At 39.1% G+C, this 22501-nt stretch overlaps 1 protein-coding gene across 1 annotated transcript; it reads left to right on the forward strand.

The window, feature by feature from the left end:
* The first annotated feature begins 6114 nt into the window (after positions 1-6114).
* nipal4 (NIPA like domain containing 4) lies at positions 6115-21766 on the forward strand. The gene is made up of 10 exons (XM_085796975.1): positions 6115-6188; positions 8527-8637; positions 11622-11753; positions 12813-12869; positions 14587-14677; positions 14840-15000; positions 16284-16451; positions 19390-19469; positions 19886-20098; positions 21237-21766. Exons 1-10 carry the CDS (start codon positions 6146-6148, stop codon positions 21438-21440), a joined length of 1260 nt encoding a protein of 419 aa, XP_085653101.1. The 5' UTR covers positions 6115-6145; the 3' UTR covers positions 21441-21766.
* Positions 21767-22501: the final 735 nt, after the last annotated feature.

The raw sequence follows: 22501 nt of genomic DNA on the forward strand, positions 1-22501 counted from the left end.
TTCTTTGAGAATGTATGTTTATATCTGTCTCTGCTCCCTGGTGGAGAAGTTGTTGTATACTGTTTGAAAATTGTATATGTGAAATGTTAAATATTGATATGTGGAATCAATAAAAAACGTTAATTAAAAAATAAATAAATAAATGACTTGTAACTAAAGTTTCATTCAACAGATTTAATGAAAACTAATGGAAGCTGTTTGCTTGTGAATGAAACGTCTCTGACTGGACAAACGTCACATTTAAAAGGGACGAGCTCCTGTTCAGGCTCAAAATCTACAAACATAAAAATAAAACAACTTATTTTTGATTGATTGATTGATTGATTGATTGATTGATTGAGTGTAGCTGCTTAAAAAAAGCAATAACACACACACAAAAATAATGAAACATTCATGACAGAAAGAATCACCGTCTCCATGAGGCAACTGATCCAAATCTGAGGAGGAACATTTTATAATTCTTTAACTCTGCTCCATCTGTACCTTAATTGATCAGCTTTAGAGTAATTGATGGTTAAATAAATGACTTGTAATTAAAGTTTCATTCAAGAGATTTAATGAAAACTAATGGACGCTGTTTGCTTGTGAGTGAAACATCTCAGAGAGGACAAACATCATTTCCTTTTACATCTGGGACATTTTGCTGAGATAGTCTTGGAGATTTTGTGCATTTTTGTCGGTGTATTTTATGAATGAATTTAAAATGAGATTCCTTAATTTTGTTGCTAGTGAATGGAAAGTGTATTCTTTTACAGATATTTAACCACGTATTTTCTTCAAAGACCATCTCTAGGTCCTTTTCCCATGACTAAAATGACTTACCTTCTCTTGAGAGAATGTTCACTAATTCACTTATTTTCCCTTTTATTGTTTCTGAGGACATTAATGATGATTATTAATTAATGAAACATTCATAACAGAAAGAATCACCGTCTCCATGAGGCGACACCGATCCAAATCTGAGGAGGAACATTTTATAATTCTTTAACTTTGTTCATTTAAAGAGGAACTCTGCAGGAGAAAACTATAACCTTAATGAAGCAGCTTCAGAGAAGTAGCCTATTAAAGTCAGTTTTTATTTGTATAGCATCCTTCATAGTAGTAGCTACGTGTACACAGAGTGCTCAACAGTCAGTGTGCAATAAAACCAGGGCAGGACAGGGAGAATGGAGTGTGGTGGCCCTTAAGTGCAAAACACAACGGCAAATCAGACAACAACGGCAAAAGAGAAAACACAACACAAAAAGAGAAAACACAACACAAAAAAAGAAAACACAATGGCAAAAGAGAAAACACAACACAAAAAGAGAAAACACAACGGCAAATCAGAAAACACAACGACAAATTACTAAACAACGGCAAATCAGAAAACACAAAAGCAAAAGAGAAAACACAACGACATTAACCAAACCGGAAAAGGTAGGTAGCCTACCCTCGGGCGACATGAATCGGGGCTGATTGGAAAAGAACTGGTCCGTGCTTTGAACCGGAAAGACAACACCGCCAGTGCGACAGACAAGCGGGACTAGCACAGAGGCCACTATGTATTGCCCAACTTGTTTTGCTTTTGTGTTTTCTGATTTGCCGTTGTTTAGTAATTTGTCGTTGTTTTCTCTTTTTGTGTTGTGTTTTCTCTTTTTGTGTTGTGTTTTCTCTTTTTGTGTTGTTTTCTCTTTTGCCGTTGTGTTTTCTCTTTTGCCGTTGTGTTTTCTCTTTTGCCGTTGTGTTTTCTCTTTTCGTGTTGTGTTTTCTCTTTTTGTGTTGTGTTTTCTCTTTTGCCGTTGTGTTTTCTCTTTTTGTGTTGTGTTTTCTCTTTTTGTGTTGTGTTTTCTCTTTTTGTGTTGTGTTTTCTCTTTTTGTGTTGTGTTTTCTCTTTTGCCGTTGTGTTTTCTCTTTTTGTGTTGTGTTTTCTCTTTTGCCGTTGTGTTTTCTCTTTTTGTGTTGTGTTTTCTCTTTTTGTGTTGTGTTTTCTCTTTTGCCGTTGTGTTTTCTCTTTTTGTGTTGTGTTTTCTCTTTTTGTGTTGTGTTTTCTCTTTTTGTGTTGTGTTTTCTCTTTTTGTGTTGTGTTTTCTCTTTTGCCGTTGTGTTTTCTCTTTTTGTGTTGTGTTTTCTCTTTTTGTGTTGTGTTTTCTCTTTTGCCGTTGTGTTTTCTCTTTTTGTGTTGTGTTTTCTCTTTTTGTGTTGTGTTTTCTCTTTTGCCGTTGTTGTCTGATTTGCCGTTGTGTTTTGCACTTCAGGGCCACCGTAATGGAGGCTCTCTGTTAGAAAATGAAGAAATATCCATAAACTGAATAGTCAGGTGCAAATATGACTTGACCCTAAAAAAATTCTAACAAAAGGTTTCTCAGCTGTTTTTTATAGTATTAGATGACCTTAATAACATACTAAAAGTTTACCAAAGTTTGACCACTAGAAAGGTGACATTTTCATGATGGCGTCCAAGATGGATACGAAGCCTGGGGAGACACCACAGGTGAATCGGGTAAAATTTTTAACTAACAGATATCACCATGAAACTTCCCAAGTTTATCACTCACATTAAGACAAATATTCTTTGTATTACAAGTTTTGTCAAATTGTATGTTTAAATATGTAAATGAGGCAATATCTCATTAAATATGCGCTAATTTGCATACATTTCCAGAACCGAAAACTGAGCAATGGATAAAGCCACTTTCAAAATTCTTGTTTTATTTTGTTGACATATTAGAGTCAGAAGTTTTTACAGAGGAGGATTGTGGATATCTCTTTTTATCACTCTGTAAATGAGAAAATACTGTCACCAGCCCTAAAAATTCAAATATCGCCATGTTTTTAGGAGTAAAATGTTGTATAAATGAGGCTGTGAATGATATATCAACAATCCCCTCTGTAAAAACCTTCAGAATATAGAAAGGGATCAAAGTGGGAGGTTTGGTGTCTGGAAGTGCTGCTGAAGTGGAGATTTTGGGCTCAGAGTCTGAGTCTGAAAAACTCATTTTGAGAAAACATGTACATGTAAAATTCCATGTAAATCGTACTTTTATGATTGGTTGCGGATACGGAGGAATTTTGGAGTCAACATAATTGTTCAGGAGAGAGAGAGCTTTACAATGACACCTGACATGACATGGGTCAGACAACAGGCACAGGACAGTATGTCTCTTTTGTCTGTAGATTTCTCCTAAACCTGCAAAAAAAAAAAAAAAAAAAAAATTGCAAACTTGCAAAAAAAAAAAAAAAACTGCATCAGCGGCTTCACCTTCACCCTGGTTCTTTGAATGTATGAGGAAGAGTGTATGGAGCAGCAGACAGATGAATTTCTGTCTTGTCCGGCTGCACCACACCGACCCCTGGTGGTGACGTGACGGTCCTGCAGGGCATCAACGAGCAGCACTGTCTGACGAGTAATAAAACACATAATACATGTATAAGGGAATTGAAATCTTTGTCCACTGCCGTGGAAATTCATCTTTGGCCTCATACAAGATAAAAACAGACATAGTAGTCATTCACAATAGGATACACAAGAACACACAAGACACAGGACACACAAGAGCTTCCCGCACCTTTCCCGTCTGTTAAGAAGCATAAAAAGATCATAAAAAGATCCAGGTGAGTAAATAAATAAGAGTAAAAAAAAAAAAAGTAGTGAATAATGAAAAATAAATAAATAAATAAACAGCTCTCTATATCAAAATCACCTGATCCTGATTGATTCATTAATTTGGTTTAATTTGGTTTGGTTTGGAATTAATCCAAAGGGACATAATTAGTAAACCTGCCTCTGTATTTGTCTGTTTTTTGTTTCAAATAAGGTGCGAGAAGTGTCTCTGAAAATATTGCACAGATGTTATCCTGTTAACTCAACTATTGTAAAATATATAGCACATGTTGATCCTCTCTGTTCCTTCTGTCATCATACAGATGAATTGCTATGTCATCTCTTCTGGGATTGTCCCTTCAGTCAAACCTTCTGGTGCCACCTCAACCTTTTTTTGAATAGAAAATTAGATAGCCTACCCCTTTTAAAATCAAAATTGAATTTATTTTATTTGGTCTTTTTGATGAGAAAATACCCACAAAGAAATTATTTATTATCAACCTTTTTATTCTATTAGCAAAATTCCATATAGCCTACACACCAGCAAATTTACAAAACAAAAACCCAACTTTTTTATCTTCATCTCTTACTGTAAATCATATCTGGACACACTTCATTTTTGCAAAAACTCCAAAGCTTTAAAAACTTATGTACCTTATGTAATGAATTTGATTTATTTTAATTTATTTATTTTCTCTCTGTTGCTCTCTTTATTTGATTCATGCACTATTGTCATCATTATTATGTTTTTTTTTCCCCCTTTTGTTTTGTTATTTTCCCAAACTGCATTACCTCGAGCATTCTGTGTTCGTATTGACAGTTGCCTTGTACACTACTTTGTGTAAATAAAGTTTATATATATATAAAAAAAAAGCAGTGTCTGACATCACAGGTTTAATCTCAGGAGTTGATTTGATGAAATTAACTTGTCTCATATATAGTTCACACTGTTTGGCTCTAGTTCTCATCATTAGTGCAGGAGATTATTCTGCATAAGACCCTGACTAATACTCATAGTAATGCTGCATTAGCATCAAAACAAAGTTAATAAAACATGATAATACATATGTAGTCTACACTGCAAAAACTCAAATAATTACCAAGAATATTTGTCTTATTTCTAGTCAAAATGTCATTTCTAGTCAAAACAAATCTCATTATACTTAAAATAATATTTAAAAAGTAGCTTGTTTCTAGACAGTTTTTACTTCTTTCAAGCAGATTTTCACTTGAAATAAGTAGAAGAATCTGATAGTGGAACAAGTTTTTCTTTCTTATTACAAGCACAAAAAACTTGCTTTCACTGGCAGATTAGTCTACTTGCCAGCCCATAGGGCCCCATTGTGAACCCGGAAATGTTGAGTACCCCAAAGTTTTATGTTAGAAATAGATAGTATGGGTCCCCAGTATTCAGAAACTGCCGGATGCTAACTTATATATATTGGGCAATTAGCATAACAGACATAATTAGCATAAATTACCATAGTTTCCTATATGGGCAATATTTCAGCAAAATTGACTTGGCTGATCTGGGCAATATTGGAGTGGTTTAAGGGGTTATTGATGATGCTGAATCCATTTCTGACATTTTCAAAATTCAAAATGGCTGTCTAAACCGGTAGTGACCAGATTTTAACCGCCAGTGGGCCGATTTTGATGGATTTCAATCTGGTCCCTTCCGGTTTAGACAGCCATTTTGAATTTTGAAAATGTCAGAAATGGATTCAGCATCATCAATAACCCCTAAAACCACTCCAATATTGCCCAGATCAGCCAAGTCAATTTTGCTGAAATATTGCCCATATAGGAAACTATGGTAATTTATGCTAATTATGTCAATTGTGCTAATTGCCCAATATATATAAGTTAGCATCCGGCAGTTTCTGAATACTGGAGACCCATACTATATATTTCTAACATAAAACATTGGGGTACTCAACATTTCCGGGTACTCATTTTTGGCAAGTAGACTAGATTATTCTACTTATTTCAAGTGAATATTGGTTTGAAACAAGTGAAAATTATCTAAAAACAAGTACATTTTTAGGTGATGAGTCTTATTTTAAATGGAAAGAAATTATAGTTTTGACTAGAAATGAGACATTTTAACAAGAAAAAGGACAAATATTCTTGGAAAACTTTTGAGTTTTTGCAGTGTAAGAAAAAAAAAGTGGACAAGTCAGGGGAGAGGGGCCCACTTTAGTATTCTTTCGGGGGGGCCCAGAATTCCTAGCAACGGCCCTGATGATGACTCACCTGTTGTGGGGAGGGGCGGGGCTATAGGGAGGGGCTGGAGGGGGTCAGGTGTCGCTTTGTTTACCTGCTGCTTCACTGCGACAGGTAGAAACACTCAGCTGGGGCTCGAACAGGCGGCGGAGCCTCGGTTCAATGTCTCCACCGGTGCTAGTCTGGGTTAAAGCGCCGTTCATTTGTTAGTTAGAGACGGTTTAAATATAAATAAAAGGCTAATAACACTAATACAGGACTTTCTTTTCTTTTCTTTACCTGCTGCAGAGGAGGATTTGTTTCTGTGTTTGGACCGAGAGACTTCCCGTCGTTGCGATGAGAGACGTTCACCTGGGCAACGAGACGTGCAGCAGCAACGGTGAGGAAGAAACCTCCTTCATGACCTCATCTCTCTCTCTCTCACTCTATCTCTGTCTGTCCTTTTTCTAAAACACACAAACTTAGAAAGGCAAACAACTAAAAACATCATGGATTGGAGAGAAAAAAGAAATAATTCTTCCATTCAGAGCTGTGATACGTAGCCTATAGCCTAAATCATCATCATAAATCACAATCCTCCGTCAGATGTTGTCACTTTTAACTTAGTTTCTGTGAATGCAACATTGCAGCGTTGGTTTATGAAGCCTCTCTGGTTTATTTATCGATTAGAAAAGACAGTTAACTAGGTGAACATGATGTGTAAACAGAGCAGCAGGTCAGATATGGATGTTAGTACAGTAGCTACTGACAGGAGCCATTTTAGTTTCACTGATCCAACCACAGTTTTAAAGCTTTGACTTTACTGTAACTTCATCTCAGTCAAACTCACTCACACACAGGAGAAACTATAAATAAATTATATTCAGCATAATTTACACACATCACCTCCACTGTGCACAGAGGAAAAACTTCTGAAAACCTGCTCATAAATCACAAAGTCCTCATCAGTTGAGAACTTCATTCAGAAATACTTTTGTATTGTTTTTAAATTAAATTCCCTTCAGTATCACAGTGAGTCAGTCATAATTACATTTACAAACATTAGTTCACTGTCTATAACTAAACCTAAGATAAAACTAAAACTGTGAAAAAATAATGGCGTTCACTGAAATAAAAATAGAAATGAACATTTTAAAAATATACTGAAAACTAAATAGACTAAAAAAGAACTGAATGAACAATGCAGCACTAACTAAACTGAATTGCAGATATTTCTTTTTTGTAGAAATGGTTCAAGCTCAAACATATATGGGTCTATTTTGAGTTAGATTCAGGTAAATGTAGCCTGTGGTTGTGAGGACTGATGGGAATAAGTTTGTTATTCAGCTACAAGAGTGAAAATCCCACAAATGTGAAAGTTCATTCATCTCAGGAGCTCTCACAGAGAAACGTCTTCAAATCAAATCAAGACTTTCCTCCTGAAAAACAGAATAACAACTGAACTAAAACTGCTTCATCACTAAAAACTAAAACTAAACTGAAAATAAATTAAAAAAAACACTGAAAAACTAAATAAAAATGAAAACTAGTGAAAACTTTGAAACTATAATGATCTGCTGACGGGTCATTCTGCTCGTTTTCAATATTTACATAAAATGTAGGTTAAACACAGGTTTCTGTTGTAGCCCACAGCTAATTTACTGATCCCAGGTCAGTGCTGTTTGTTTACATTATCATTATGTACTGTAGCTGGAATTAAAAAGAGTTTGTTACTGTAACTTGCAACTGAAAACAACATATTTAACTACATGAAGTTGTCGTTTTAATGTTCAGAGCTCAACTACTTCAAACTGAAGTTTTGTTGGGGGAGAGGATTAGACGTTAATGCTGATCCATCAGTATTTAACTCCCTAAATAAAGTTCATTTCTGCAGAAAATACAGACAAGACTGATGGAAAAACTCCCCATGAATATTCTTACATTACTGAATTATTCATAATAACGATATTCTTTATTCACATTTGTTAAATCTAATATAATTTCACATTTTCACAGCAGTCTGATGCTGTTTTAAGAATGAAATGATGTAAATATTTCCTGAAAACTCAGTGAAATTCAGTTTTAATTGTCTTAGTTTTTGATTTTTGAGGTTTTTTTCTTCATGACAGACAGAAACATGCGGAAACTCAGTGAAATTCAGTTTTAATTGTCTTAGTTTTTCATTTTTGAACATTTTTTTTGTGCATGACGGACAGAAACATGAACTCTTTTTGCAGTTTGGTCTGAATCCTCCAAAGTGCAGCGTCAGAGTTACGGCAGCTCTAACCCTGTGTACATTGAGGCGGCGCCGCTGTTGACACTGCAAATAATCCTGAGCACTGGTCAAACCAGTGTCGTCGCACAACCAGGAAACATTCAACACAAATCAAACCTGCAGCTGCATGGTTTCAGTCTGAGCAAACAGATGATGGGATGTAGCCAGGGAACTAAATGTGTGTGTGTGTGTGTGATAGTTTATCTGTTAATGGAGTGAATTACAAATGTAGATGTAGGTATTATCTAATTTGTGAATTCATTCTTTGTAACAAGGGGTAGACAATATAATTTCACTTCTTTCTGCCCCCTTTCATTCAAGAGTTACAGTATTGTCATTGTTTTTTTATGAGTTTTATTTTATTTTTTGTATTTATGCTCGATAAATGAATGAAATAAATAAATAAACTAAACTAACAATGTGTTATAAATGTGTGTGTGTGTCTGTGTGTGTGTGTGTGCAGGGTCAGCGGTGCGGCTGTGGTGCGGCTCCCAGTCGACTGTGTGTGTGGTCACTGGAGATCAAACACTGCTGCACACACACCTGAACAACAACAGCAGCACACACACAACAGGTATGCACACACACACACACACACACACCTACACACACACACACACGGTCAAACTGTGACTTACTCTCTTGCACATGTTAAAGGGGAACTAAACCCCTAAACCACTTTTTTCTGCTGAAAACAAATATATTTGGGTAGGAGGTAACTTAGTGTTGTCGGTTGATTGTGGTCCAACTTTTGACATTTTAGTCAAAATATTTCAATTTGGTGTATTTTGTAGTAAAAATGTAGAGTGACTGCCCTCTATGGGTTGAAACACGGCTATTACAATCGAATTTTTCTATTGGCTGAGATGGAGGCAGATGACGTTTTGGAGGCAGCTTTCGTCACCGTCCACCAGCTCCCCGACCAATCAGCACCGGCTGCTGCCTGCCGCTAACGGTTGCTAGGCGCTCTAGCTGCTCTGCTGCGGCTAACGGCTGCTAACTGCTACTGGTCTACAAATCACTGAATGGTTTAGGTCCAGAATACATGAATGACATGTCAGTAGAGTATAAACCCAGTAGAGCTCTGAGATCTACTGACTCAGGTCAGATAGTGGAGCAGAGTTCAGACCAGACATGGTGAAGCAGCATTTAGCTGTGATGCTGCTCACAAGTGGAACAAACTACCAGCAGAACTGAGATCAGCCCCAACTGTCAGCACTTTTAAATCCAGGTTAAAAACATTTCTCTTTTCACGTGTTTATAGCTGAGAACTTAAAACTTTATCTATTTTCTTTTCTCTTATTTTTATTTGCTCTTGCTTTTAACTCTGTTTTTAGTGTTTTGTTTGTTTTTATTCTGTCTTATGCTTCTTTTTTTTTTAATGTTTTGTCTTTATGTAAAGCACATTGAGTTGCCTTGGTATGAAATGCGCTGCTATATAAATAAAGATGCCTAACAGCTGCCTGGATGGGAATCGTTAGCGGCTCTGCCCCGGCCGGCACGGCCACGGAGCTGGTAGCCGGCGGATCGGCTGTAGATGCTGTGTCATGGCTCTGGCGTCCGCTCCTAGTGTCCGTGCTACTAGTGCTGTCAGAGTCGCTCGTTAGTGCTATAGCAGAAGTGTTGATGTGTGTCCTACTTTTTTTTCTCCTTTGTGTGATTTCGCGGGTGTGAATCATAGACTGTAAAAAGAATGGCTGTAGCACCGTGACGTCCCCCATTGGTTTTGGTGAGTCTGTTTTGTGCCGCTACTACGGGGGTTTGAACTGCGCCATGTTGGATTCTACTTGCCAGTTTTAAAAAAATTCACCCCCCTCAGAGTGTGTGCGGGGGTAGAAACTATCGATTGAGACCAAAAAAATACAATGTACCAGGCTGTAAATATGTTTTTTTAAGCTGTAAAATCGGCTATTTTAACATGGGGGTCTATGGAGAATGCTGCTTTCTGACACCAGCCCCCAGAGGAAGAAGAGGGGATTGCAGTTTTTTGAACACGGAAGTGAGCTTCACTTCTCAGACCGACAACTGCCCCCTTGGTGTGAATGCGGCGCAGGGGGGAGGGGGGATCGGAGAGTGCTCCTGGAGCCCCGCCCATAATCAAGGCATCTTTAGAATTTCAAGCTTAGAGCACGTCATCCAAAACTGAGGGGTTTAGTTGCTCTTTAATGGCGATTTTACTGTTAAAGCAGAAGTAAGCGATCCGGTAGTTTTGTCTAACTTCCTGTCAGCAGATGGAGTTAGCAGTCCCCGCCCTCGTCCCTACGTCACCACATTCAGGCGCATCCCTTGGCTGCACATACAGAGAGGACTGCCCCTTTATGCCGTTCTCTCTCCTCATTGGATAAAGGTTGTAGGATACAAGGAAAGTTTTCTCCTGGGCTCAGAGCAGAGCAGAGTGACTGACAGACCCGTGTTTCAGACCAAACACTCTATAGAAGTGATTGCTGTCGGAAGATACAACTATTTAAGACTTAAAGCAGATATCAGTGGAATGTTTTTGTTAATATAAGTCCTAAATAGTCCTATTTTCCGTCAGCAATCACTTACATGAAGTATTTCAGCCTAAACACGAGTCTCTCCGTCACTCTGCTCTGCTGTAACCCGAGGAGAAAATTTTCCTTGTGGGATACAAGTGTTATCCAATGAGGGGAGAGAACGGCATGAAGGGCTGTGTGTGCAGCCAAGGGATGCGCGTGAATGTGGTGACGTAGCACGAGGACCAATTGATGCCTGACAAGGGCGGGGGCTGCTAACTCATGGTGCGTTCAAGGAAACTCGTACTTTGTGTTTTTCCTTCCTGTGAAGTCATACCAGTTCGATCTGGTACGAGTTCACGGGTCGGAAGTTACGAGTGGCCGTTATAGGGAACTTTCACAGACAACAGGACGGTAAAAACACGAGCTACGGGTTACCTGGAACGCTACCAAGTCGTAGTTGTGACTTGAAGCTGTAACTTACGGTTTCAAAAGCCTGCCTTGAACACAGCATTAGCCGAAACGGCCGTGCCGCTGTTATCTGCTTTAAACATTATGCTTACTTCTGCTTTAACACAAACATCTACTTTATTTTGAAGGAGCTTTAACACAAACATCTACCTTTATACTGTTTGGTTCAGGTCCGTGTCCGACACTTCCTCGGTCACAGAGAAGAGGAACATTGTTTTGTGTTTTTCTGCAGCAGCTTCAGTTTTTTAAATGAAACAATGAGGTTTGAGTGACGGATTCTGTTTTCAGTTCCCACTCAGACTCAGGTCAGGTGGATTAAATCATCAAGTTTATTATTATAAAATGAATACTGTGTGTCAGAGTCTGTGATAACATCAGCAGAGTTATTATGTAAAGACGGATGTGAAAGTGACACCGGGGGAACTCACCAGTTATCAGATTTATTCAGTCAAGGAAGGAGAGAGAAGCTTTTACAGACTTCTTACAACACAAATAATAAAGCTACGGTTTAATTTTGCAATAATTTGGGCCTTTTTATATATTTTTTGTTTAATTTTTTGTTACAAGTCTGTGCATAATAATAAAAAATATATTATAATTTGTGTGTGTGCAGGTGTGAACAGCTCGTACAACCTGTGGCTGGGTCTGACTCTGGCTCTGCTCTCGGCCTTCCTGATTGGTGGCAGCGTCATCCTGAAGAAGAAAGCTCTGCTCCGATTGGCCAGCACCGGTCACACCAGGGCAGGTGAGCGTCAAGCAGGAGGTCTCACTCCTCCCTGATTATATTAGTGGTTTTTACTGATTATTTTCTTGGCATCACTCTAATGCAGCGTTTCTCAAACTTTTTTCAGTCAGGGCACCTTTCAAAAGTGCATAAAATCTCACGGCACCCCTGTGTAAAATGTAATTCAAAATGACACTGCATAGCCTAAATGTAAATGCCCTGTTTATTTAGACGGGACAGTACAGTAGTTATGCATAGGTGCCTCTGTAGCCTACATATGCACACACACGCACAGGCACACAATAATCCGCAATGTGAGAGGAAGAGAGAAGATCTACATGCGCGCAGCGCAGGCACGCATTCAAATGAACATCCACCGGCGTCTCCGCTCCGTTCTGACTCCGTTACAACAATCAGAGAATTTCCACCGTGTCACTGCAGAGTGTTTTTATACATCAAACGCACCGGAGTCGGAACAGAGCGGACACAGATCCACTGGAGAGAGGAGGGGCTGTGACTCACCATCAATGTGAGACGTGAGCCTGGTACTACGCATTTTTTTCATAGCGTCCGGTGTCCGGTGGACACGGCCCCTACTGCTCTGAGCGCCCGTGACCAACGGCCGTGTCCACGGAGCGCTCTCTCTCCCCCTCTCTCTCTCTCTCTCTCTCTCTGTCTGTCTCTCTCTCTCTGAACGCTGCCGAAACGAGCCGCCTCACGTCCGAGCCGCTTGATAGGCGCTGTTCCAAAAGTTGCATATTTAAACTCTGAGCGCTCTGAGCGCCGCGACAAAAAACAGAGAGCGCCGAGAGCTTTTTTCCGAGCTCAACAATATATCACCTATGTGCAATAATACAACCATAAACCTCATATTTAAATCATGTTTTGGCTGTTCCTTTTGTATATTTTCATTATTTTAGACATTGTGGGATATATTTAATTATCTGTCTTATTCTTAGGCATTGTTCCTCTTCGTATTTTATTTTTCCTTTGTAATAATGTTCCCTTTGCATATTTCCTTTTGGAGCAACCTGGCATAAGAATAAAGTAAAATATGACACTTGTCATTTGTGTGTGTAGGTGATGGAGGTCATGGCTACCTGAAGGACTGCCTGTGGTGGGGAGGCCTGTTAACCAGTAAGAATCAGTTGTTTTTACAGTTAATATATTCACAGTGTAATTATTGTAGGTTATTTTTAGCACAGCTCCAGTGAAAGTGGAAAAGAAAACAGTGACCATGTTTAGTTTAGTTTAGTTTAGTTTAGTTGTACATTACATCATAGCCTACATAAATACAATGGAAACAGTGAAGTTAAACATTCATTCTCACTCTAATAGTAGTAACATTAGGCTACATGAAGCTAGATGAAGGAGATAGATCAGGGGGGAAAAACTGGCCCGGCTGAGGGTCCAATCAGCCCTCAGGATGAATTTACCAAGTGTGAAAATTACATAGAACAGTGGTTCTGAAACTTCTTTACATCAAGGACCCTAAATTGACACAAATTAGACCGCAGACCCCCATTGCACAACATTTTGAAACAAATACTAGAGATACACAAATATTTGTTCTGAGACTGAAGGACATTACTTTCTTAGTAAATGTACATTCAAATTAGGGCTGTGAATTTTTGGAAAACTTTAGATAGAGAGATATATTCTTTATTGTCTACCCCAAAGGGTAGCAGAAATTTGTCTTTGACAGGGCTCATCACTTTACATACACTCATTTTAGTTGAATTTCTGGAAAAAGTTAAAAAATTCTAGAAAAAACTGGTAAAAATTTCTCTAAAAAAGTTTTAAAAATCTAAGAAATAAAATAAAATAAAATAAACTGGTGAAATTTATCAAAAATAGTTTTTAAAAATTCTAGAAAAAACTGTAAAATTTAAAAAAAAAAAAGTAAAAATTCTAGAAAAAGTGATACAATTAAAAACAAAATTGTTTAAATTACAAGAAAAAGTGGTACAATTTCTCAAACAAATAAAAAAAAAAAAAAGGTAACATTTCTCAAAAACAAGTTTAAAATTCTAGAAAAAAGTGATTCAATTCCAAGAAAAAAGACAGAAGAGGCATAACATTGTTGAAATTGCACATATTTTTTATTGTTTTATAATTCATTAACTGTAAACATCTTAAAGCAGAAGTAAGTGATATATTTGTGTTAATATAAGCCTTAAATAGTTATATCTTCCGACAGCAATCACTTCTATAGAGTGTTTGGTCTGAAACACGGGTCTGTCAGTCACTCTGCTCTGCTCTGAGCCGAGGAGAAAACTTTCCTTGTATCCTACAGTTTTTATCCAATGAGGAGAGAGAACAGCATAAAGGGCTGTGTGTGCAGCCAAGGAACGCCGTGAATGTGGCGACGTAGGGACGAGGACTGTTTTGGTGCGTTCAAGGAAACTCGTGTTTTTCCGACCTGTGAAGTGGTACCAGTTCGATCTGGTACGAGTTCACCGGTCAGAAGTTACGAGTGGCCGTTATAGTGACTTTCACCGGTAAAACAGGTCGGAAAAACACGAGTGGGTTTCCTGGAACGCTACAAAGTCGTAAGTTGTGACTTGAAGCTGTAATTTACGATTTCAAAAGCCTGCCTGGAACGCAGCATTAGCGAAAACGACCGGATCGCTTACTTCTGCTTTAATAATAAACTAATACAAAGGGAACAAATCTTTTTATTTCTAGGTCATCATGTTGTTAGTGCTGGTCCGAGGCCCCTGAACTAGAATGAGTTTGACATCGCTGAGCTAGATGAAGATGGTTGAAGCCAGATGGAGTTACATGATGCTAGATGAAGTGTGTGTGTGTGTGTGTGTGTGTGTTTTCTGTGTGTGTGTGTGTGTCTCTGCAGTGGGGGCAGGAGAGGTGTGTAACTTCGTGGCCTACATGTTCGCTCCGGCGACGCTGGTGACTCCGCTCGGCGCTCTGAGTGTCCTCATCAGGTAGCCGTAGTTTCTCTCTCACCTCCGTTCATCTACGTCAACACAACACACACACAGCTGGTTAAACGTGTGTGTGTCTCTGTGTGTGTGTGTGTGTGTGTGTGTGTGTGTGTGTGTGTGTGTGTGTGTCTCTGTGTCTCTGTGTGTGTGTGTGTGCTACAGTGCGGTCCTGTCCTCCTACCTGCTGGGCGAGGTGTTGAACGTGGTGGGGAAGCTCGGCTGTCTGCTGTGCGTGCTGGGAAGCATCCTGCTGGTCATCCACGCGCCGGAGGAACAGGAAGTGACATCACTGCAGGAGATGACCAATAAGCTGCTGGAGCCAGGTGAGTGAGTGTGTGTCTGTGTGTGTGTGTGTGTGTCTGTGAGTGTGTGTCTGTGAGTGTGTTCGAGATGAGCCAGGCCTGCGCAGGATCGATCGCCGGTGACCAGCGCACAATGCACCATGCCGGTTAGATTTGTGTCCGACTTGATCCCGACTTGCTCTAATAATGCTAGATTATATGAATCTTATGTTGTAGGCCTATACTGCTTAAAAAAAATATTCACACTGAGTCAAACTTCTGTTCTGAGAAATATATTGGTTATTTATTGGACACTTGCAGTACAGCATAAGAAAAATATATATTTCGGTGACTTCCTGTTTGTATTAAAGCAGAAGTAAGCGATCCGGTGGTTTTGGCTAATGCTGCGTTCCAGGCAGGCTTTTGAAATCGTAAATCACAGCTTCAAGTCACAACTTACGACTTTGTAGCGTTCCAGGCAACCCACTCGTGTTTCTCCGACCTGTTTTACCGGTGAAAGTCACTATAACGGCCACTCGTAACTTCTGGCCTGTGCCGTTCTCTCTCCTCATTGGATAAAACTTGTAGGATACGAGAAAAGTTTTCTCCTGGGCTCAGAGCAGAGCAGAGTGACTGACAGACCCGTGTTTCAGACCAAACACTCTATAGAAGTGATTGCTGTCGGAAGATATAACTATTTAAGACTTAGATTAACACAAAAATATTGCTTCCTTCTGCTTTAAAGGGACAACGAGGAGTTTTGGAAAAGCAAAGTGTTTTCACACTACATTTATGAGCCTCCGCACCGTGAAATTCTTGTTTCTCATGTTTTCATTCATCAAGAATTAAAGTCAGAGGTTGGAAGACGATCACATACCGTCGTAGTTCCCACCATAAACGGAGATTCGGCGGCGTTATTCTCATGACTCGCCACGAAACCGAAAGTAAAGAAACGCTGGTCGGCTCGCCCAGCATTTCCACCACCACTAATAATAACAAAATAACCATAGAGACAAAACCATAGATTTATAGAAAATGGACCATTAACAAGTGGTGACGTAGATTCATCCACATTAACGTGAGACTTTTTTATAACCAAATAGAAACTCCTCGTTGTCCCTTTAACGGCGGCAGTTCATCTCAAACGCACCTGGTGTGTGTGTGTGTGTCTGTCTGTGTTTGTCAATCACACCTCTTCGTGCTGCTGGCATCAATCTGTCTCTTTGCCAGAAACCTGATCGACACAGTGTCGGTGTCGACCTGCAATATGATGACCCCCTGTGTGTGTGTGTGTGTGTCTCTGTGTGTGTGTGTGTGTGTGCCAGGTTTTTTAGTGTACGCGTCGTGTGTGTTGCTGCTGTGCGTGGTGCTGGTCCTCTACTTCTCTCCTCGGTTCGGTCGCTCCAACATCCTGATCTACATCGGCATCTGCTCGCTGCTCGGCGCCTTCACCGTGTCCTCCGTGAAGGGCCTCGCCATCGTCATCAACACCGGTGACCACGCACACACACACACACACACACACACACACACACACACACACACACACACACTTAGATTTACACTTTTTAAAACATGAAAACGAAAAATGTGTGATTCCTGTTCCAGTTCCTGCAGCTCACAAACTCAACTCAACTTTATTTATAGAGCACTTTAAAAACAACCACAGATGAAACAAAGTGCTGTACATGAATAAGAATAGAACATAAGCCATAAAACAATTAGAAAACAATAAAACAACAACAATGTTAAAGGGATAGTTTAGGGGTGGGCGATATGGCAAAAATATCATATCACGATTTTTTAAAAATGAAGTCACGATTTCGATCTTAAATCGAAAAAAGAAAAACAGACAATTTAGGCCAAAGAACCTTTCTGAACAGATTTTAATCTAAATAGTTGCAGTTTTGCCAACATGTAAAATATTAATGAAGACATTACTGTAGTTTTACACAGTCATTTTACAGTCATTTTAACAAGATTTTAAGTATATCAAACACTAAATAGCTGATTGAAAAGGGTCAAATAAAAATACAAACTAAAGTAACTGTTGTTATCTCTTTTAGAAAACTTTGCAAATGTCCTTTGTTTGCGTTTTGCAGCATAGAACTGCAGTTTATAGAATGAGCCCCAGACGATCCTACGATCTCTGCACTTTGGCAGATCGTCTACTACACACTCTAATCCTTCACCATCTAATATATCGCCATATCGCCCACCCCGAGGATAGTTCAACATTTTGGCAAATTGGCCCATTGCCATAATCCCTATAGTCATAGCAGTAGGTTTGTTACCTTTAATTGTCGGTGCAAGCTGTTTTTAGAACGGCGGAGCAGAGCCGTGAGCTGCTCAGAGCTACGCTACAGAGGCTCATTATGGGATTTCTTAATTGGTTTCCCTCATCAAACTCATCAAATACACAATCCAACAACTCCACAACGCTCTGGTGGACAAGTTGTGAGCTGCACATTCACCACGCTATGAGATAATAACACAACGTTACCACACAGAGTTGTTTTAGAGGGAAATACAGAGACTGTTGATGAAAAACTGTCCCTGAAGGCAACGTGCATCAGTGGTTTTGCATGAATTTCCCTCTAAAACAACTCTGTGTGGTAACGTTGTGTTATTATCTCATAGCGTGGTGAATGTGCAGCTCACAACTTGTCCACCAGAGCGTTGTGGAGTTGTTGGATTGTGTATTTGATGAACAAAAAAGCCTCGTCCCTCCTACTTCTCATGTTTATGATGCTGACGCAGAATATGAGTGTATATATCCCAAAAAATGAAAATAAAATCGATTCTGTAGCAGCTGCAAAAGAACGTGAGCTTTTAGTGTTGTTGACCGAGACAAGACGTGACGATTAATTGAAGTTTTATCTCGAGTGTTCCACTTTATCAATATTTATTCTGTGTGTTTGAGCAGGTGCAGCTCAACAGGAACAAAACAAACAGGGACTAAAGATAAAATATAAACATATAGTTCAAACAGGTGTGGTTATGATTTCATTACAATCAGTCATAGTGTTGTTTAACCTGTATTCAACATGTGGTATGAGAATAACAATGATTTACACATACAGTCTTCAAATGTGTGTTTACTGGACAAGTTCAAGTTTCTCTCCATTATAACACGACGGTTGTGTGTGTAGGTTGGTCTATGCATCAAATTGAGTCTCTTCATACTACACTGATTATTGACAGACTGACACCTGCTATTCTGTGTAAGTGCTCTCTGAAGAATTCAACACTACAAATGTGTATTGGGCCAATGGTTTTCAAAGTGAGGTCCGGGGACCCTCAGGGGTCATTGAGGGAGTTTAAGGGGCGTCACCAACTTTTTCTTGAAATTTTACCACTTTTTTCTAGAATATTTCAACTTTTTCTTTTTTAATTTTACCAGTTTCTTCTAGAATTTTGAAAATAATAATAATAATAATTTTTTTACCACTTTTTCCCAGTAGTTTTTTAACCCTTTTTCTGGGGGGGGGTTGTAACACTTTTTTCCAGAAATTTCAAGTTAGGGCCATTGGCCATTGGCCCTAACTTGAACGTATACATTGACTAAGAAAATAATGTTCTTCAGTCTCAGAACAAATATTTGTGTATTTCTGGTGTTTTTCAAAATTTTGTCCAATGGGGGTCCGTGCACTGCAAAAACTCAAAATCTTTCCAAGAATATTTGTCTTATTTCTTGTCGAAATGTCTCATTTCTAGTCAAAACTAATCTCTTTCCACTTAAAATAAGAGCCATCACCTACAAATTAACTTGTTTTTAGACAGTTTTCACTTGTTTCAATCAAAAATTTCACTTGAAATAAGTAGAAAAATCTGCCAGTGAAAGCAGGTTTTTTGTGCTTGTTATAAAAAAGAAAAACATGCCCCACAATCAGCTTATTTCAAATGAAAATCTGCTTGAAAGAAGTAAAAAGTGTCTAAAAACAAGCTACTTTTTTAATGTGATGAGTCTTATTTTAAGTAGAATGAGATTTGTTTTGACTATAGAAATGACATTTTGACTAAAAATAAGACAAATATTCTTGGTAAGATTTTGAGTTTTTGCAGTATGGTCTAATTTGTGTCAGTTTAGGTGTCCTTGATGTAAAATATTTTGAGAATCACTGTATTAGATGTTTCAGTGACGTTTCTTACAGCCTGAAACACATGCTTCACATCACCGTACATATACAGTACATGAACTGGCTTTCTGAAACCGAAAACCCAGAGTTTTCTAACTCTGAGTTTTAACTAAACCTGCTTTCTGAAACGAGGCCGTGGAAGCTGAAAACAAAACCACATCACAAGTCTTTTAAGGCTTTTATTCTGAAATTCTTTGCCTCCAGGTGGGTGGAGCCTGGTGATGCTCCGTTGTGACATCACAAAGGTCCACAGTTCGTTGTAAACTTTGTGTTTGTTTCTCTCTCTGTCCAGTGGTTTATGACGTCTCGGTGCTCGCTCATCCTCTCACCTGGATCCTACTGTTCACTCTCATCGTCTCCATAGTAACCCAGGTAAGCTTTGATGGTCAGATGTTTTCTGTACAACCATGAAAGACAGGGCTGGGACGATTCGGTTTTCTCCCGATTCGATTCTTCTACGATTTTTTTGGATGGCGATTCGATTTAAGTTGCGATTCTACGATATTGCAGATTCTCTCGATTTTTAGTCTTTAGCATTTTTAACATTTATCTGCACACAAATACTGTAGGAGCCTATAAATGAACATACTCCATTATAAAGTGAACTTAAACCCTTTTCAAAACCTGGACTCTCTGTATGTAAAAAAGGCGAACAAATCGATTTTTGAAAAAAAAGAATCGATCAAAAAAGATATTGCGATAGTATTTATGTGAATCGATTTTTTTCTCCCACCCCTAATGAAAGAGAAGTGTCACTCATGCATGTGTGTGTGTGTGTGTGTGTGCAGGTGAACTACCTGAACAAGTCTCTGGACAGCTTCAACACGCTGCTGGTCTACCCCATCTACTACGTCCTCTTCACCTCCGTGGTCCTCTCCACCTCCATCATCCTCTTCCAGGAGTGGCGCGGCATGGCGACGGTGGACGTGGTCACCACCGTGGGCGCCTTCGTGGTCATCGTGGTGGGCGTGGCCATGCTGCACCTCTTCAAGGAGATGGAGGTCTGATCAACCAGATTAACCACTAGATGTGTTTACATGCGCAAAATTTCTTAATCAGATTAAACATTTGAGGGATTGGGAAAATCCGAATCCACTGTTAACATGGACGCAAAATCAAATAATCTGATCATGACGTGCGTACACATGCACCAAGCTTTATTCAGAATAACAGCATTTTGACATGCGCAGAGCTGTCTATTTCCCTAAAACAACAGCAGAAGGAGAGCTGTACTTCCTGTACTACTGTAAACAAACCAATAAACGCGGAAGTGGCTCAATTTATCCCATTCAGTAGCCTACTCAAAATGGACCTGCACCAGATTTTAAGAGCTGTTGCTGTTCTCCTATATCGTTATTAAGCGGATTCAGCAACGTGTAGCTACTGTTCCTGCTATTGATAAATTACATCGGTCCCAAGTAAAGTGCGGGTGTGAACACGTCATATATGGTCAATGCAAAACAGCGCGTGCATATTAATTAGCCATGTACGCTCTGGAAATCTGTGGACTTACATCAGTGGAAGACGGTGAAGACAACGGACAGAGAGCGGGGAAAGAAACAGAATTTCTCTGAAAGTGAGATACACGGCGATATCGGGTCGGTACTCGACTTGGACTCGGTCTCTTTTTTCTCTCCTCTCGTCAGCTCCAAACTCACTCGTCCACCTCGTTAACTCAGGTGACAGAATAACAAGTCTCAGTAGATCATTGTGCGCTGATGCAAGTGTGTTTTTAAACTTAGCGGGTTTGATTCCTGTCGGAGTGTGTAAAAGCAAAAAAATAATGAATAAATAAAAACCGTGTCCAGCCATGTTGCGCTAGTGGGAAAGGACCATAATAACCCCAATAACCCCCAAACAGGAAGTAACGATCGGAATAAGTGTTTACATGGACGCGGTTCGGAATAACGATCGGCAAAAACCACCCATCTCGATCCGAACAGAATTTCTTTCGGATCGAGCCGAATCCGATCAGAATCTTCCAATTGACGTGTTTACATGACACATTTTTATTCGGATCAGCCCTTTATTCCGAATATTTGTGTCCATGTAAACGCACCTACTGTTTGTTTTCAATGTGTAAAGTAAAGAGTAACTAACTAACTAACTAACTAAGTAACTAATGAACTCTTTGTGCAGATGACGATGAGGCAGCTGACCAATCAGCTGTCTCAACCGGTCGAGAGGGAGGAGCCTGCAGAGGAGATGACAGCCAATGGGAGAGGAGAGGAAGCACAGAGGAATAATAAGAAAGAGGATAAATACGGACTGATGGACAACATGGTGATAGAGAGTCTTCCTCCGATGAGAGAGGAAGGGCCCAGAGTCTTCATCATCAGCTGAGACGGCAGGAAGTGGGCGGAGTCACAGGTCCGTTTCCTGTTTCCTGTTTCCTGCTCAGTTTGTAGTCCTTTTCTCTCTGACTGATACTGTAACTGTAGTGCACTTTGTTTTTTATTTTTATTTTATTTCAAGGTCCAGGCAAGTTCAGTTTGATGTTTCAGGTCACTGAGCAAAACACATTTCATCCACCACCCACATTGTGCAGCTCCTGGACACAAAACGATGACAAAGAGACTGAAAACGACAATGAAAAGACTGAAAACATTGTCCAGAGACACAAAAAACCAACAAAGAGACTGTAAACCATCATTAAAAGACACAAAACAATGACAAAGAGACTAACAACGACAATGAAAAGATTGAAAAACATTGTCCAGAGACACAAAAAACCAACCAAGAGACTATAAGTACCAGTAAAGAAACACAAAATGATGACAAAGAGACTAAAAACAGCAATAAAAAGACTGAAAACATCGTCAAGAGACACAAAAACCAACAAAGAGACTGTCACCATATAATTAAAAGACACAAAACAATGACAAAGACACTGAAAGTGACAATAAAAAGACACAAAACAATGACAAAGAGACTGTAAACAGCAATAAAAAGACTGAAAACATTGTCCAGAGACACAAAAAACCAACAATGAGACTGTAAACCATCATTAAAAGACACAAAACAATGACAAAGAGACTGTAAACAGCAATAAAAAGACTGAAAACATTGTCCAGAGACACAAAAAACCAACCAAGAGACTATAAGTACCAGTAAAGAAACACAAAATGATGACAAAGAGACTAAAAATGACAATAAAAAGACACAAAACATTGTTAGAGACACAAAAAACCAACAATGAGACTGTAAACCATCATTAAAAGACACAAAACAATGACAAAGAGACTAGAAACGACAATGAAAAGACTGAAAACATTGTAGAGAGACACAAAAAACCAACCAAGAGACTATTGTACCAGTAAAGAAACACAAAATGATGACAAAGAGACTAAAAATGACAATAAAAAGACACAAAACAATGACAAAGAGACTGAAAACGACAATAA

The sequence above is a fragment of the Trachurus japonicus genome, chromosome 14 (assembly GCF_045865225.1).
Source record: "Trachurus japonicus isolate A0001 chromosome 14, Traja_1.0".
In the NCBI taxonomy this organism is placed as follows: Eukaryota; Metazoa; Chordata; class Actinopteri; order Carangiformes; family Carangidae; genus Trachurus; species Trachurus japonicus.

Excerpts from the sequence above, each read along its gene's own strand:
- nipal4 (XM_085796975.1), top strand. The coding sequence starts at position 6,146 with ATGAGAGACGTTCACCTGGGCAACGAGACGTGCAGCAGCAACG. Across the intron at positions 6,189-8,526 it reads CGAGACGTGCAGCAGCAACG|GGTCAGCGGTGCGGCTGTGG; the intron begins GTGAGGAAGAAA and ends GTGTGTGTGCAG. Across the intron at positions 16,452-19,389 it reads CGCCATCGTCATCAACACCG|TGGTTTATGACGTCTCGGTG; the intron begins GTGACCACGCAC and ends CTCTCTGTCCAG.